Here is a 19,317-nt window from a genome sequence, read left to right as displayed (position 1 = left end):
ATTCACCTCCCTGCCTACCAACAGAAACACCAAAATACAGTGACAGGTCAGTGTGCTTCTGCAGGTAAACACCACCACACTACTCCAGTGGTACTTTCCGCCGTAGTCTGAAGACCCACCGAAACCCATACGAAAATGTATTTAGTCACTGAAGCAATGTAAGCTTGTAAGCTGTGATTGACAATTTTGTTATTCAAGATGTTTATTATCAACACAGATGTACAAGTACATGCATTGTGAAAAGCTGCTGGGTGCTTCACAATACACAGATAAAAATACAGCGAATAAATAACAATACAAAACCCATGTAAAAGGTTTAAAAGAACTCAAACAGCACACAAGGCCATGACACCGTGGAAAAGTGCATTGTTCATTTTGTTTAGCAGTCTTACAGCCTGGGGAAGAAAACTGCTCTTGAGCCTGCATGGTTGTGCTAGCTTTGATGCTTTGGTACATGCTTTGGTACAATGGGTACAGTCCAAGGTCAATACAAAAACTGCTAAGATGAAACCAGAAAAAGCACTAAAGGTCCCTGCACACAGAGCGCGATTTTCGGATTTTTAGCTGCGTATCTCCGTCGGTTTTCCGAAAAACACGTCCAGTGTGCAACCACCTTAAGACTTGTTTACACCAAGTTAACGCCAATATTTGGTTGGCAAATGCGGAAGTAGAGCGTTCTTCCGGGTGCTTCAAAACGCCACTGAGCAACTTCTATTGAAATGAATAGCGGGGGGTGGGGCTGTCGCTCCCGGTCCACGCTCTATCCTTTATAACTCTATCGTCAGCCCTGGTATAGAAAGAATTGGGAAATGACTGGTAAAGATGTATCTATCTATAAATGCACCACGTCTCTGTCTGTTACGTCTGTCTGTACGTGTGTATGGCTGTAATGCACGTAACTCGAGAACCTTTCGCCCCACCGACTTCAAATCGACACACGCGTTCCATACACCCACAGGGAGTGCAGTCCATATATGGAGCTGGCCAGTTCTGACATCACAACACTCCATAATTGGGCATGCCTGACACAGAACTCCATATTCTGGCCTGTTCTGACATCACAACACTCTGACACAGAACTCCGTTTATAGTAATAAAGGAACACAGAGAGACACACACACAAATCTCCATATGGGCATAAAAGTGACACAGACAGATGGGTGGAACGGGTACTCTGCATTTCCTGTTGTCCAGAACCAGCACAAAATAACAAAGTTCACAAATGCCTGACAAAGAACACCCCCCTATGGGCACTGTTCTAGTTTATTATTAATTACACTTTTTTGTAAAGCATGGTGGATAGCTCATCTTGTTTCCCCATTCCATTTATTTGAAGTTTCCTTAAATCACTGGTTCTCAACATGGGGCCCACCAGGGATAGGGTTAGGCCCAAATGGAACCCAGAGTTAAAATAACACTGAGGAATTCATAGTGTAGATTGGGGGTCGAGCTCACACAACGTATCTAGCGTAGTGTGGGGGCTTGTAGATGGGCTATTTTATATGTTTTTAAAATAATAAAATAGGGAAAGGTTTTGGTCTGAACTTATTATAGGGTTTCCATCTGACAGAAATTCTATCAAACTGGGGGTCCTTGAAATGAACGGTTGACGTTGAGAACCACTGAGAAAAGACAAGGAAAAAAGGAACTATCTAAGACTTAGATAGTTCCTTTTTTCCTTGTCTTTTCTCTTTCTAACAATAGTAGCCCTGTTCTGAATTGGTTCAGTTATTAGCCAGGATGTGCTTTTTATCACCGGTCACCTCAGCGAGGGTTCATTTCCTCCTTGATGCTGATAAATGTTGCAGAATGATGTAGTGCTTCCGCCTCCCAGATCAAATATTTGCCCCAGTCATAATCAGGGGGAGAGTTGGATGTGTTGTTAATTTGAGGCAGGGGCGAGGGGGGGGGGGGGCTCTTTAAGTGTGTGATGGGGGTTGGGCAGGGGTTAGAGGTCGGGGCCACTAATGACAACGTGTCGAGGAGCGCTGGGGGTGTCAGCGCCATGAGACCGTCTTTGTTGGTGGCTTTTTGAAACTGGCCGATCTATAAGCTCGCAACGTGCTAATGCACGCACGTAGTTATCGTCTACCATTTTTGACATTCTTTACTCTTTCTCATTAACCTCTTTGAAAATAGGACACGTGTGTGTGTGTGATGTGCACGTGTGCGTGCGTGCGCTTGTGATGGAAGAAGTACCTAGTGCGATGCATTGGCATCGTGCAGATGAAATAGGTTAATGGTTGGTACCTACATGGTGTGTGGTGCATTTATGTACAGTTTGTTAATGGTTGGTACCTACATGGTGTAATAGGTTAATGGTTGGTACCTACATGGTGTGTGGTGCATTTATGTACAGTTTGTATCGTTGCTGTCTCTCTCCATATTTATATAGGACGGGTTATCATTTTTCCATAATAATGCCCTAGTGAAAATAGCCGATCTAACAAGCTCACAAGCTGTGCTCTGTACCTCGCCAGCTATTAAATCACTATATAATATATATATATATATATATATCTGTGCCTCTCCCTCTCTATCTCTCTGCCTAGCCCCTCTCCCTATCTCTATCTCTACCTCTCTCTCTCTCTCTCTCTCTCTCTCTCTCTCCCCTTCTTCTTCTTGTTTATATGCATCCTGTAGGGTTACGTCCATCTGGGCTGATCTGGCCCAGCTTTGTCCACTTAGCATTTCCTGTGTGTAAAAAGCTACTTAATGGCACCACGCCACATGGTGAACGCCATCTCCTTCTCACCCCTATATACCCCTCCCTACGCACGCACGCACACACAATGCGCATGCATTGGTGTTACTACTAGTACATCAACATTTTGAGACGCTGCTTTTATGAATGGCAATTTTCTTTAATGGCCATATTTAACCTTAACCTAAAGCCGAAAATAACCAATCTACAAGCTCACAAGAGCAAGTTGTAAGGATTTTCAGTGCACGACAGACGACACCCGTGCACAACTAAGCCACATTCATAAATCCTGCCAAAATTTAACCCCAACCCCTCGTCTTAATCCCAACCAACCTCTCTTCCTAATTGTAAGCGTAACTCCACTAAAACAATTTAAACAACCAATTCTCTATTTCTCAAATTCTACTTCACTCATGGGGGCATCTGGTCCTTACAAGTATAGTAATATAAGCATTAAGCACGTGTGTGTGTGTGCTTAATGCATGCACGCACGCACGCTCGCACACACACTTACACAGACCCACAGACTCGAGCGTGCGGCTCCTTGCGGCCCGCCTCTGATTGAAAGCATCCCATAATGAGCAGAGTTCCTCAGCCGGTGGTCGCCACAGTGCGCGAGGCTGCAGGGCGGTGGGTATCCTCTGCTTTCCCATCCCCTCACGTTACAGCTTCCTGTATTGATCGCTGGTGACGAACAGGGCCTGGCCTGATGAAAAGGAGGGCTATTTCTATCCAGGATGTTACTCCTTATTGATCTCCTGCTGGCCAGGCTTCCTACACACACACACACACACACACACACACGCACACATACACACACGCACACGCACGCATGCACGCGCGCACACACACTCGTGCGTGCACACACAAGTCCACATGCATTATCGTTGCTGTCGGGCGATGTTATTTTCATAAATGAATGCCCGGGCCTACTTCATCACACTACAGTCAGTGTCTCACAAACTAACAAAAATAGCAGGTCTACAAATTCAAAATGCGTTTTAAGCTTGTGAATGTGCTATTTTCTTTTTTGAATCCTGAAAAGTTGTGGAAATGTGATGTTTCTACCTGACTGCTACGATATTATGCATATTAAGGACAAACGCACGCACGCGCACACACGTACGCATGCATGTACGTATATCGTTGCTTTCGGGCAGAAACCTTGTTGTTTCTATATTTTGTTTCTGAAATGAATGCCCTATACTTCGTCCTACAAAAGTGTCACACAAAATGAACGAAAATAGCCAATCTGATGCGACGTGTTGCCGACTTGGGGTGCGCACACTTATCCGACATACCATAGGACCGACATGCGGAAAACGATTGGATTAAGGTTGGCAAACATGCGTTAAGGTTGGCGAACATGTGCTGCTTCGTGCTTGCGGTCATGGTTAGGTTAGGGTTTGAGGTAGTTTGTCGTTGTCGGACCAATAGTATGTCAAAACTAAAGCCTGTACCTGCCGACTTGTAGATTGACTGTTTTAGCTATTTTTGAGAATTTGTGAAAGTCACAGTGAAGGGTGTGAAGTCACAAGGTTCCCAGTTCAAACCCGGGCTCCCCCAGAGTTAGTGTCGAAGTGTCCTTGAGCAAGACTCTGAACCCCTAATTGCTCCAGATGTGCAGGTTGGTGCCTTGCATGGTTTCCTCCAGCATCGGTGTGTGAATGGGTAAATGTAATGCACAATCTCTGTAAAGCGCCTTGGATAAATTCACCATTTAACAAGAGCTTGTGACTAAATAACTACATTGTCTGATGAAAAGGAGGGATATTTCTATCCAGGATGTTGCTCTTTATTGATCGCTACTGCCGGCTTCCTACACACACACACGCACGCGCACACACACTGCCGCGCGCACACACAAATCTACACATGCATGTATCGTCTCTGTCGGGTGGAAACAGCATATGTCCAAAACTGTTACCTTTCAGGATTCAAATAAAAGAAATGGCAAAAGCAGCAGATCTACAAGCTCAAAACGCGGTGTTTCGAGCTTGCGAATCTGCTACCTTTGATGCTTTTCTGTGAAACTATGGCGTGATCAAATGGGGCATTCATTTACGAGAAAAATGCACCAAAAGTTAGAATATGGAGATAAGGGGATTCTAGCCCAACAGCAACGATATGCGCATGCATACATGCATGTATGCATGCATGCATGCATGTATGCATGCAAAAAAGCCACACACACACAAACGTGCACATGCAGCGCTAGAAGGATATTTATTACATATCACCGGCTCGTACATGCGGCGCATGAGCCATTTGAGAAGCCGTGCGTCTCCAGTTCGGCGGATGCTTTACTTCCATTTTTAACGGATCTCCTCCTGATCTTTGACGTGGGGTGGGGGGGGCACTGGCTCTCTGATGGTCAGGCGTCCTTGAGGGGGGTTCCAGAAGGTCCCCTGAAGGTTCCAGAAGGCCCCCTGCAAGATGAGTTAAATGATATGGTTGCCGTCGGCCAGAAACCTCTTATCTCTGTATTTTTCCGTCATCTAATGATGTCCTACTTGATCACACTACGGAGTCACACAAAAGTAGCACAGGTTTTTTAAGCCTATATGCGTAGGCTATTTTAAACTTGCTGATCTACATGCTCTGCGATGAAAGGAAAATCTTGAAAAGAAAATGTATGTTTGAAAAGGTTGTACAGTAACACCACAAATCTTGTGTTGTGTGGGGGATCCACTGCTAAATACATTTTAATTTGGACGGGGGGGGGGGGCAGTTGCCGGTGCCCCCATGGAGGTTGGTGTGGTCCTTCAGAAGGGGAAGGGGAGGGTAGTGAGGGGGTGGTTATACCGCTGACCCCGGGATTTCTGCCGCTGACCTGTGGGGCTCCTGATCAAATGGGGGTTTTGTTCCTGGAACCCCCCACCCCCCTCCTCCTCACCCGTCCAGCCGCTGATCAGGAGTTGCTCCTCCATTGGAGCTGAACAGAATGCGCTGGAGGCATTTCCATGGGCTCCCAGTCCCCCCGCCACAGTTTACACCCGCCCTCCTCCCCTCGCCTTCCCCTTTTACCCCGCCCACCATCCACCCCTGCTGAAGACCACTCCTCCATTTTGTGTCCCCCCCTCCCCCCCCCCCCCCTCTCTTTCTCTCTCTCTCTCTCTCTGGCCATGCCCTTTTCTGACCTCTGTGTGTAAAGTGAAACCGGTCAGGACACCCGCCAGGTTACTTGAGAGGACATGACTCATGTTACGGGGTCTGATTCGCAAGGTTTTCAGACACACGCACGCACGCGAGCACACACACGCGCGCGCGCGCACACTCACGTAAATCCACATGCTACAATTTATTATGTAATTGCAGAGAGGCCGCGTTGCTGTAAGTCCATGTTTCAGCAACAGTGAATGGACGTCAATGGGAGCAGTAGTAGGCTAGTCACTCAGGAAGACACCAGGAGGCAATGCTGCAAATTGTAACTGTCGGGTGGAAACCTTGTATGTCCAAAAATGGAAGCAAGAATGGAATGTAGTTATTATTATTCAGCCACAAGCTATTGTTAGTATTTTTCATTGGTACAATATTTCTAAAGCCAGATTGACTTATCTTTTGTGTGACGCTGTAGCTATTTGTTGAATGAATAGTGTCATTTTGAATATCCAACATCTATTGCGACGAATGGATTGGTACAATTTCCAGCCATACATTACCAGGTGCTGTATCAGGGCAGATTGGAGAGAACCAGTGCATGAGAGTGGTATCATCAGAAAAGTCAATGGATTAAATTCAAGTCATGTATACAAAAAATACGAAATATAAAAAAATTGAGAGGGAGCAACGAAATGTTGAAGAGCTAAAACTCATAGTTTTGTTGGAGACTTTGTGTGCTTCATCACACGTTTTTTCTTTTGGTAGAACAAAAGGAGTTGTGTGATTTCCTCACTTGTGCATTGTGGGGGATTTTTGGGGGTTTCAACTTTGACCTGGAGAGAGAAGCCGCCTGTTAGGCTGAAAGGAACAGGAAGAGGAAATACTGATTCAACCACACAGCAGAAAGCAATCAATGACTATACTTATCATTATGTGCACTGCATTGCCATTTTGAAATCTGACGAGTGATGTCGATCTACCTATTTATTTTTGCTCTGGGAAATGCCCTTGAGTCGTTTCAAATGGTCCAGTGATTACGTAAACATAAAATCAATTGGCGTATTAATTAGTACGTGACCGGTTGTCCGGTTCAATTCGCTGGTGGTTCCTTGCTAAGGATTGGTCAAGCCAGAATGGCTAAAGGTTAACTACTTAAACACGATGTACTTAGCTGCCTGGAGTACCCCAGGGCTATACCTGTTCCCCCCCTCTACACCAAATCTCTCCACCACAAATAGTCCATCTATAATATTTACCACCAGAATACCCCCTAGGGTTTATGTGGTTAAGTTAGACTTAGAATATATGCTTTCTTGTTCTTTTTAGAGGAAAGGGGTGTTCGGCGTGAGTTTTTGCATGACATACAGTATATGTCTCATCCTGGTGTTGTCTTTAGGCTGCTGTGGCAAATAAATAAATTTATTTTCCACAGGCATTGGAAATATATTTCAATTAGATTACAATCATAATCATTGTCCTTCCTCTGGGCTGTTGTTTAGAATCCTTTAACGTTTTCCTCATTCTCTCTCCCTGATCCTCGTCTTTTTTCCCCTTAGAGCCAACTCAAAATGAGATGGCTTCTACATCAAGCCCGAATCATACTCGAAAATAGCTGATCTACAAGCTCATGCGACGCCGTTTGAGCTTGTAGGTCGGGCTATGTTCGTCGTACGATACGGTCTCGCGACAGAGCACATATATATATATATCATGACGACGACAGAGTATTTATTTAAAGACCTTTAAAGCCTCGGACAAAGCAAACTCGGATTGTGACAACTCATGACAACAAACACAATCTTTGTGCCGAACAAATAATTAGAAAATAAAAAAACAACAAAAAAGGTGTTGTACCCTGCCCTTTTTTTCTTCTTTCCAATTATTTGCCCCCAAAAAATGTGTTTGTTGTCATGAGTTGTCACGGTCCGAGTTGGCTTTGTCCGAGGCATAAAAGGTCTAATAAATTCTTTCTGAAACTCTATGGGAAAATGCATGAGAAATGCTTTTCCGGGCCTGTCGTCGTCATGAAAGGGGGCGGAACTGTGACGCTCTATTAGGCTTTGGTTACAATATAGTAGTTGCAAGCTGGCCAGGACTGTCACCTACTCACTGGAGAAAGGCAGCCAGTGCATGTCCAGATGAATTCACATGTAATGGCTCATGTGAAATATGTTTAAGTTAATAGTCTGCCTCTGTAAGGATACATAGGGTTTGAAAAAAGCAGCATTGTGGCAAATCTCAGTAATTCCAGAGATGGTGTTTGTGCTTTCATCAGCATATGGCACTCTTGCTCTATTTAGAAGTTTAATACACCTATTTATGTTTTACGTTTTTATTGAATTTTATTAAACTAATTTCAGTCATGTGAAGCAGTTTACTGTTTGTACCTGAGCTGTGAACTCCCTAACTTGGAATGTTGGTTTCGACATTCAAAGTGAAACACTCAATGTCGAAATGAGGAAATACAGAGACATTCATACAACACAGGCTCCAACATTATTTGTACTTTGTACCATAGTCTTCAGATGGATCTGAAGTGTCTCAGCATATAAATCTGTCTGTAATTAATAACATCTCACTCAATGAGATAGATTGCATTGAATTGAATAGTGTGTGTATGTGAAGTGTATGTGTGTGCGCATATGTATGTATGTATTATGTAGGCCTGTGTGTGTGTGTGTGTGTGTGTGTGTGTGTGTGTGTGTGTGTGTGTGTGTATACAGTAGGAACCCGTTGCGACCACATGCCCTTGTAACTGATATTAATAGATGCAATATAATATATGTGCTTATTCTGTCAATTGTTTCATGTTGAAAAGTCATAGGAAGGTATTGCTTTTGATGCATATGTTTTTGTTTTTGTCCAGTGTGGTTTATGCCTCAGACTATATTGTCACAACATGTTAGTATATTAAATTATAGTGCATGAAGAAGAGGCTTTAAAGTTAACTATAAGCTTTGATTAGTTTATTATGAATTTGTGACTCTTCTCAAATGGCAGTCCTGCATTACAGTACAGGCCAATGCCATGTTAATATACATTTTTGTAATAAAATGTAACGAGTAGTAATTAAAACATTTATTTTAAAAACATTTGAAAATATTAGAAGTATATTAACAGGTATCTAAACTTCAGGGCCATTATAATGTTGTTAAACAAGTTGGAAAGGAGAGTTTGCCACTTTAATGTTTGATTTGATGGCATTTGACAGCATTATCATTACCATTACAAATCTGTGTTAATTGAACTCTTGAAACTTGAAAGGTCTGCTTTCAATTATTTTGTATTTGGTGAATTCATATTTAAAAAGTATTGTCTTTATGAAAAGTTGCTTTGGAATTGAAAACGCATCCTTATGAAATAATTCCACAAAGCTTTCATTAACATTTGTTTTCCAGAAGAAAAACAAATCGACTTCTTCCTTAACTGTTCCATATTCGTCTATTGTTAATTGCAGTCTGTGTGAAATGTGTTTCACACACAAGTACAATGAGTGCAAACCCTCTTTTTTGTTTGCAATTAACATGTAAGTCTTAGTCATCTCTTTGAATCCCTTTTAATTTTTTTCGTTACATTTGTGTGAACACATTTGTAAAAACTAGGCTATCCATTTATATCGGCCAGACCCAGCGCTTAACTCATTTAGACCTGAGACCAGATTCTACAAATGTCTTCTAAATCATGTTTCTATGTCAGTGGTTCTCAAACTATTTCATGTCAAGGACCCCAAACATTCTATGTAATTGGCAGCCGACCGGTCTGAAAATATTTTGTTCTAGGGATCTCCCCAGAAGCAAAGATTTTAGTTAAAAACGTTCTCTGTGAACGCATATACAGTATATTCAAAGATTTTCCACTTATTTTCACTATTAAAAAGAAAATAGCAGATCGTAGCGCGGCACTTTTTGCCATGCTATGAGCTTGTAGATCTGCTATTTATCAACGGCTAAATTAAGTTTAAAATAATGGTTAAAGTGGTTAAAAGCTATAGAGGTGACACAGGTGCGTCCTCGGGTCTAAATGGGCATTGGACATAGTTTATGAGAAACGTTACTATGAACAAACATTTCTTCTGTCTAGTGTCTCTGTTTAGATAATTGTCGTTCGTTTGTCTCTTCTCCCTCCATCTTCTACTAATCGATTTGTATGCCGCATCCTGGCATGTTATTTATAGACCCGGGTATTCTGTATAGCAGGTATACAAGGCTCACACTCGTGTGGGCAGTGATAAAAGAAGTGCTCGCATGTTTTACATGCGTAAAAGTATCAATACTGCAGATATACTTACTCTGTTATAGGTAGAAGCCCCGTATAAAAAATGTACTCGAGTAAAAGTACAAAACAAAAGTGTTTTTGTAAAAGTAAGCGTAAAGGGAAAAATATTTTCCTCTGAGATGTAGTAAACGTATTGAAAATTGTAAATAGTGAAGTAAGTAAAAGAAATTCCTCACAATTGTACTTAAGCACACACCCCACTGCGTGTGGGTGTGTTTACTTGGTGCAATTCATGAAGGTCAGGGATACAGTGCCTATATCAGTGGTTCCTGTACCATCATCAACACATAAATCATTGTCCGGTGGTTATGTAGTAACTAAATCAATAGTTCCAATCAGGCAGATAAGACTGATGGGTCTTCTGTCCAGGGAAATGATTGCATGGGTGCGACACACTTTTCTTCCCCTCCACCCCTGCTGAAGAAATAGGAAATGGTGCCTCTGTGATAAGTAGGTAGGAGTGAAGCAGGGATGCACATTCTGAGATAAGCGCCTCTCTGCGCTGTGACCGCCATGGCAGTTGGTACAAGCTAGTTAATGCCAGGAATCTGCGCGTGAAATTATGCCGCGGCGTGTTTTGTTTCTGTGCTATCTGGATGAATGCTAACGCTAGGGGGGGGGGGGGGGGGGGGTAGCAGCGTATAGCAGAGTTGGCAATTGTTCAGTCAGTCAAAATAATGATGAAAGTATGACACCTGCATGCATTTCATTCGACAGTAAAAATCCTCAGTGTTAATGCAACCCTATTCCCTTGAACACTGAGGACTGTGTAAGCTCATTTGAAAACCTCAACTGGAAACCTCAATGTATCTTCTCATTCGTGCATGCTTATTGTTTTCCGAACCAACCGTATCTTGTTTTATTTATTTATTTCTCATTTCATAGTCATATCTGGGCAGTGGTGGACAGTAATGAAGTACATTTATCTGAGTTTTTTTGCCCATCACTGTATCTGAGACTAGAACAGCTATATTCCAACTGGGGTAAAACATACAGTATAAGCTATAAGATGTCGGTAAAAATTATAATAGGAAAAATGTGTTTTAATAGTGATTCCAATAAGAACTTTGTTGTTGTTGCGTTAGTTTCATTGATCCAAGTCGGAACCCAATTGATTGAGTGATCATTAAAATCTGAAAATGCACGCGGCCCACCAATCCGACACGGCTGCCGCCATGTTAAGAGTGGTGGTCAGATGTGTGGGCCGCAAATCTTTTGGAGATTTTCAAGTGGATCCTGATCCAGAAAAGGTTGAGAACCACGTACGGTTCTACGGGCTTGAGACAGCAACGTTGGGGATGATGGGCTTTTGGACCTTTTTGATAAACCATTAATCTTTGGACTGTGGGCTGTTACCCGTATGCGTATATGACATCATACTGTATCAATGAATAAAGTTACAGTCCTATGTGTGGGAAGTTCAAGTAGGGCCTAAAACATGTATCTATTGTAAAATATTGTATGATAAACAACTATAGATTATATTTAAGTGATTTTTTCCATTAATATTCTGTTAACATTTTTTTTATGTTTTACATTACGTAATTTTGGTTATTAAGTTTAAACGGTCAGTGACACACATAGACGATTAACTGTTTTAACCGATTCAGGACGGGAACCCCTTTTGGTGTTTTAAGCATTATGTTAAACTTTAGCTAAAGAAAAATATCAGATCTACAAGCTCATAACGCGGCACGAGCTTGTGGATCTGCTATTTTTGAAAAATCATGAAAATGTGGTGCAAATCTTTAAATATATATTATTTCAGAGCGAACGGGTTAACTCTAACCCTAACCCTAACCCTAACCCTAACTCATGCAGTTTTATTTTTTCATAAAAATGTTAGATTCCTGTTGATTTTACTATTTGAAGATCTGGATCCGGATCCACGGATCCAGTCCGGGTTTTCTTCCCAATAAAATGGACAAATCAACAGGAAGATAACATTTTTATGAAAAAATAAAACTACATGAGTTTTGGTGATGCTCTATATTGTCTGAATCAACATTGTTTCTGTTTGTTTACGTACTAAAAGAGTGACTTTGAGAGCTGTTTTAGCTACAATGTAAGTCAATGAGGAGCATATTTTGAATTATCAATTTCTAATCACTGGAGCAGTTATTTCTTATTTCTTGTCCACATTTGGAGTTGCATCATGGCAAAGTAACTACACAACCCAAACCTCAAAAAAAGTGGTCTTACCCTTTAACTCAAACCTTTGCTTCTGGGGGGTCCCTGGAACAATATATTTTCAGATGGGGGTCGGTGGCCAATTACATATACTTTTTGGGGTTCTTGACATGAAATAGTTTGAAAACCACTGATGGGTTTCTCAGAAAACTGTCATGATTTAGAAGGCATTTTGTAGAATCTGGTCTCAGTCCTAAATGGGTCCCATCCCTAAGCAGCATGCACTTTACTTTGCTAAAGAAATGCTAGTTGTCAGATGATGTTAATGTTATAATAGAAGGCTTTTCATGCCTAGGCCAACATTATCCAAGGTCATTTGGAGGTCTTCAGGATAATTTGAAAGGCTGGGATTGGGATATAAATATTCATGAATATTCATGTTGGCATTTTTCCTATCTGAGATGTAGACCATTGGGTCTCAAAGTGAGATCCGGGGACCCCAGGGGTCCTTGAGGGGGCTCCAGGGCCCCCCAGCAAAAGTAGAGAGTATCGTATAAAAATTTGTTTAACCATTACAGTAACCGTGTATATGGTATCGGGCATATAAAAAGAGCCAACCTACAAGTTCTGTGATGCGTTGTGAAATTGTAGATCTCAATTTTCGTGTATGGGAGTTGTATAATATTTTCAGATGAGGGTCCGCTGGTCCAAGTACATATTAATCTGGGCGTGGTCCTTGACGTGAAAAAGTTTGAGAACCACTGCTTTAAAAGACGTTTGAACTGAATTGGGTCTGTTCTCTCCATAGAGTAAACTGGTGATGGAGGGCTTCCGCAGCTTAAAAGAAGGTGAGCAGGTGGAGTTCACCTACAAGAAGTCCTCCAAGGGCCTGGAGTCTCTGCGGGTGACGGGGCCCGGCGGGGGTCCCTGCGCGGGCAGCGAGAGGAGACCCAAAGGGAAGGTCCCGATCCAGAAACGCAAACCAAAGGGAGACCGGTGAGTACATAAAATGGATTAAGCTGCCTCTGTCGCCATGAGCGATTTCAGTCATTTGGATTCCATAGAAGCCAACAATGTCTCCTATGGAAGCATGTTGGCGCACCGAAAATAGCCTATCTACAAGCTCACGATGCGTCACACAGCCACGTGAGCTTGTAGGTAGGCTATTTTATGATTGAAGTGTATTTGAAATGGTCATAATTGCAATAGAATGAAGAGTGTTTGAATTGGTCAAACTAGCTATAGAATACATGTTCAGAGGCATCTTCTGTAAACCCCAAAGGTCTCGGATATTTCATGACAGCAAAGGTTGAAGCCTCAATCTGCAATTTCTTCAATTGGTTGGCTGTATGTAGAGTGGCAAGAACATAGGTTTAGATCGATGACACACAAACATAATTGTACAGAATGCTGTACAAATCGGGACATCATGGCCTGATAAAATGTCATTTATTTTGCTTTATCCCATTACGTACTGGAATCAAAGTAACATTCTGGGATCGTCTCATTGAGAGCTACTATATAGGCCGTCAGTGTTTTTGTTGTTGTTTATGTGTAGCAGCCATAGCAAATATTATGCCTGCTTGCTAATGAAAACTTTAAATGCGTATATATCAGAATGGTGCTCTGGCAGTGGAAGGTGTATGAGACATTAGTTACATGGACGTCTTACTGCAGTGTGCTATTTCTGAGTGGGTAGAGATTATCTATTCAATCTGTCCAAGTACATGCCTGTTGCCATGGTTATTCTGCCGCATTGAATAGGGCAATTTGCCTGCCATCTAGGCACTATTTTACGTCAATTTACCAGCTTTTACCGCAACAGTTTGGATTGGACTTATATGCATTTCAATGCGCCATGCAGCAGTGGCTCCAATCAATTGCTTTGTCCTCATGGAAAATCCTGAAGGGCGCTTTGGGAAAATCTGCCAGAGGGAGCCGTATGGAGATTCCTGAAAGCGCCTGATGGTTGAAGCACAGGCGGTGTTCCTCGTCCAGCTCCTGCTGTCTGCACATGGAAAATGCCCTCATTGCGTGTTTAGCAGCGATGGCCAACCTGTGGGCTGGGCCCCACTGGTCGGCCGGGAGGATATTTCAAGTGGGCCCCTATATAAATGGCAAAACACTAAGATTTGAATGATAATTCAACGTTAATATGAAAGCAAAAATGCACAAAAATGCTACTTTTTTCTTTAGAACCTTGACAAAATTAGTTTTTTTGTGTGATACGGATGAATAGGAACTTACAATATACTATGTTAATTCTATTGATACAAGCCGGAACACAATCGATTGATTGATCATTATAATAATCATGCTCTGTATGAATTTGGGTTGGCTGTGGTCAGATTGGTTGGCTGTGGTCAAATTGGTTGGCTGTGGTCAGATTGGTTGGTTGTGGTCAGATTGGTTGGCTGTGGTCGGATTGGTGGGCTGTGGTCAGATTGGTGGGCTGTGGTCAGATTGGTGGGCTGTGGTCGGATTGGTGGGCTGTGGTCAGATTGGTTGGCTGTGGTCAGATTGGTTGGCTGTGGTCGGATTGGTGGGCTGTGGTCAAATTGGTTGGCTGTGGTCAGATTGGTTGGCCGTGAACGTTTCTGAGATTTTCAAGTGGGCCGTGATCCAGAAAAGGTTGAGAACCACTGGTGTATAGCAAATGGAGCCAGGGAGACACAGGAGAAAGTTTAAAGCTGTAAGCTGTGTGTTTGTCATTGGAATGCAATCAGAATGGGTTTTTTTCCTACTGTTTCACGGCTCATGGCTCATTTGCTGAAGCAACCATCAGCCAATCCAGTAGGCCTACTTAAAGTGAGTAAACGACCTTTCCTCACAAACCAGGAAACTATATCCAGAGAAGGCTCCCCGGTTGTTTTACACAGTTGAATTATTCAGGTTATTTGGGATAATTGATCCACTTTTTAAGGTCAAGTGTCTCCACATTCTGCTAAGGCCGTATAATAGTCGTAATGCATTTGGAGGTGGCAGGCAGGTACTCCCCCATGATGTCACCTCTCTTCAGTGTCACCACTCTCTTCAGTTTAAGCATCTCCCTGGGGCTTTTGGGGCTGTTATGCTACTCTGACCCCTACTGGTCAGGCTGTTACGTAACCAACTATTGTGTAGTTGCAGGTTTCCCTTTCAATTGATCATCAGTCAAAAAGGAAACCAAATCTGTTGCCACCTCACAGTTGCCCCAAAGAACGCATTGAAAAACGCATCTGTCCATGGTCTTTAATTCATGGAGGGACTTCATTACCGATGTCTTTTGGCTATGATAGCCTTCATCTGGGGTACACAACACCTATTGGTTTTATAGTCAAACCTTTCGTCATTAATTTATCACTAAAGTGTAGCTGAATGTTCCTGAATGCTCACCAGTAACTTTTCCTCTACCGCTCTTAAAGCATACCATGTCTCCCTGAACGTTGCTGACGACGTGCTGTGTGCTTGTAGATCTGCTATTTTGACTGTTTATGAAAACTTTGTTACACTTTCTTACAATAATAATAATAAGAAATAATTATAAAAAATGTTGCCTGTAATGTCATACACAAAACAGTGACACCTCACGGTTGTATAGAATTTTAGAACTTTAGATTATTGTAAATAAAAAAATCAAACATAACTTTTTGTATAACTGTACATATTGTAGTAATAATGTGTTGGTTGTCACAAAATCCCAAGGCAGACCTGGATTTGTCTCACAGCATACCGGCGTGTCTCTGCACTCCATTTAGGAGCCACTGCTGTGATGTACTGTATAGGACGACTGGGCAGCAACACTAATGAGGATGTCAGCAATGCTGCATAGTGGCCTTTATATAAAGGGCCATCTTGCTGCAATAGAGACATTCCTGTGTCCTGCTCACTGTAAAGAATCCGCTCGGAATTCTGACAGCGGTGTCTGTGTCGTTACATATGATACATTTTAGAATGATTATCCCGAGTTAGCAAAATGGTTTCTTATTTCTTTGTTTTTCGTAATTGTTTTCAGAGACCTTTGTAATGCTGTTTTGAAAAGTACAATAGAATAGAAGCAATATTATGTTCTATTTTTAATATATATATTTATTTGATAGTGTACAGGCAGTCACAGTACAGTCATCCCTTTTTAAACAAAAATACAGGAAAAAAGACAAAAAGACAAAATCCTTCCCCCAAGCCCCACCCCAGAATGGCACAGTTTTGACTACAACATTCTTCGCAGGAACAGAATTTAGTTAATATGATAGAACATCATCCAAGAGGAGACAATGAAGGCAGAGCATCGAGAAAGGAGCCCCACATTGTTTCTATATTTTAATTACAAACATGGAGATGGCAGAAAGGACAGATCAGATTTTAAACGAACACTTCTTCTGTGATTTAGTGGTTGAAAATGAAAACAAGTCCCAACGGCCATTGTAATGTATTGGATTGTTTTTTTAATTTGGTTTTACTTACCGTTGACTACTTTCCCCACACTGTGCAGTTGTATTATGTAGGAACGTGTCAATGTCTGATTAGGACCTGTATTGGAAGATACTCAATATTAAATCATTAGCTTCAATGAAATCTTTGACTTGTATTATTAATGGATTTCACAGACTCATCAATAATAATGGAAACATCGATGACACTTTACCTGCATGTCTCTTCCCATCTCCCTTTCCGGTCTAACTGCTGTTCAGTCAAAAGAAAATCTCAACAAAGCCATTAAAACATGATAAAATGCATTTTGTTTTAAAATGGATACGGTAAATAATATTCCTTCCACAAGCAGCACGTTTTTAGCTTGTTCATGTTGGCTCTAAGGCTGCATGTTTGCTAATTACCGTACTTAAGAATATCCTTGACAACAAGCTATTCATGAACTGACATTAGTTATCAAAATGTGAAGAAAATATATAAAAGTAATTACTGCCAGTTATTAGTGTCAAATGCAATTAACCTTTAACTGAAAGGTTAAACAAAGTGTACAGTATATATTACATGTGTAGATTGAATGTGATTCTTTGTATAGATATGCTTTTATAGACGAGGAAGCAATTGAGATGATACTGTAAAAAGGCAATGGCCTTGCTCAGCAAAGCCTCATAATGGCATGTCAATTTTGATGTAGCGGTAGCCCTTTGCTGATGTCTCTTGTCTGCTACACTTCCTGGAGGTATTGTGCTTGCTCGTGCTTTGTTCTGTGGCCTTGAAAATGCCCCTGTCTTACAATGACAAGTACTGCAGGCCATTATTCCATAAGAATGAACACCTCTTGCTATATGTGAGCCAACTTAGTACAGTAAACGTGCAGCAAATACAGTGATATAATGAGATAAGATATGATCATATAAACCTGTATTGATCCCCAGAGGGAAATCCTGAGTTAAGAAATATGATGGTGAAAACAGCAAATAAACGCCTCAGGAAAATCCTGAAGTGCACTCCTTAAAAGTGCCTGATGGTTGAAGCACAAGAGGTGTTTATCGCCTGTCTCCTGCTGTCTGTAGACGTAAAACGTCTTCATTGCGTGTACAGCAGACTGAGTTAGGGAGACTGTAAGCTGTATTTGTTGTTGGAAGGCCGTCAGAACATAACGATGCGGAATGCTTCAAATAAATCCACGCTGCCACACTGCCCTGTGCCCTCAATCATCCAGTACTTAAACGTGAGAAATCAGCCTTTCCTGACAGAGAAGGCTCCCTGATTGTTTTACACAGTTGAATTATTCAGTTTATTTGGGATAATTGATCCACTTTTAAGGTCAAGTGTCTCCACATTCTACTGAGGCAGTAGTATGGCAGTAATGTATTTCGAGGTGGCAGGTACTCCCCTGTGATGTCCTGCGCTCAGTGTAAGCCGCTCCCTGGGACTCCTGTTGGCTGTTATGCTACTCTGACCCCTACTGTTCACACTGTTATGTAACCAACTATTGTGGCCTCGGATCCCCTTACACTTTTTCATTTTTCTCATTTGGCTCTCTGGCCTTTGAATGTCTTACAGTGACAAGTACCGCAAGGGTCAAACCATTATTCCATGATAATGAACCGCTTTCGTTTCGTGGCTTGCTAGATGTGAGCCAGCTTAGTGCAGTCAGCACGGCAGCAAATGGAGCGATATTATGATGATGAAAATAGTATCTAAAAGCCTGTGTAATTTCAGTTTACAGCTGGTTTTCTTAGGCGTGCCCACTCAGATGAATCTTATAATGGACTTATAATGAAAGTAGTTGTTTATGATAACAGGGCAAGCATAAAATACTCAAAGTAGCAAAAGTAGACTACTCTCTTTTAATTTGACATTGTGTGAAAATATAGAAAGAGCACTTTTTCATTATTCTTTGTGCTCCCGTTTGCATCATAATAAATGCTTTAAAATCTTGTCATTTTGTCATCTAGTACGGATCTCGTTGGCTATACTCCCACCTAGTGGTGGGTGATAAATAGTAGCTAAGGTCGCTCCATCCCTGTATATTTCTTAGCACAGGCCATGTGTCACACTCTGCATGCATGCCATCAACTCTTTCCTACTTCCCTTGTCTCCTCTGTAGCTGTTATAACTGTGGAGGTCTGGACCACCATGCCAAGGAGTGTGGCCTGCCCCCCCAGCCAAAGAAATGCCACTACTGCCAGAGCGTCACGCACATGGTGGCTCAGTGTCCACAGAAGGCGCTGGCGCCTACCGAAGGCTCTCAGGACCCGCATGCCTCTACCTCGGCCTCCAGCCCAGGGACTGGGCCCTACCTCTATCCCCCCTCTGAGGAGGAGGAGCGCTCGGGCTCATCTCCTCTGGACGGCTCCTCCTCTTCCCCGGAGGAGCCCCCGACACACCGCGGCCCCCACACCCAGCGATGGAGGAAATCCTGAGACGGCCCCTGTAGAGGTGTAGCTCTCACTCCCTGAATGCCCCTGCCCCCCACCACTCAACCAAGGATACCTGAAGCCCCCATCCTTGTCTACCTCACACTTGCGAAAACATGAGAGGTCTTTATTTTGTTTTACTTTTATTTTAATCGTTTTTTTTGTTTTGTTTTGACCAGCGCAGCTATGGCAATGATCAACGGGGTACGGATGCGTGTGAATGTGTATAAGTGACTGACTTGCTGTCTTTTTTTGTACCGTTACGGCAACCACCGC

At 42.3% G+C, this 19,317-nt stretch overlaps 1 protein-coding gene across 1 annotated transcript in view; it reads left to right on the top strand.

The window, feature by feature from the left end:
* lin28b (lin-28 homolog B (C. elegans)) overlaps window positions 1-19,047 on the top strand; it is a gene marked incomplete at both ends in the record, with an annotated part of 30,997 nt that extends 11,950 nt beyond the window's left edge. Inside the window, 2 exons of the mRNA XM_080791455.1 lie at window positions 13,020-13,207; window positions 18,732-19,047. Of these exons, the coding sequence (XP_080647581.1) occupies window positions 13,020-13,207; window positions 18,732-19,047 (504 nt within the window). The remainder of the gene's footprint in view (window positions 1-13,019; window positions 13,208-18,731) is intronic.
* Between the last annotated feature and the right edge of the window lie 270 nt (window positions 19,048-19,317).

The sequence above is a fragment of the Protomyctophum bolini genome (assembly GCF_963924005.1).
Source record: "Protomyctophum bolini genome assembly, chromosome: 19".
NCBI lineage: Eukaryota > Metazoa > Chordata > Actinopteri > Myctophiformes > Myctophidae > Protomyctophum > Protomyctophum bolini.
The sequence above is the reverse complement of the archived record's forward strand: the minus strand, read 5'-3'. Positions and strand labels throughout refer to the sequence as shown.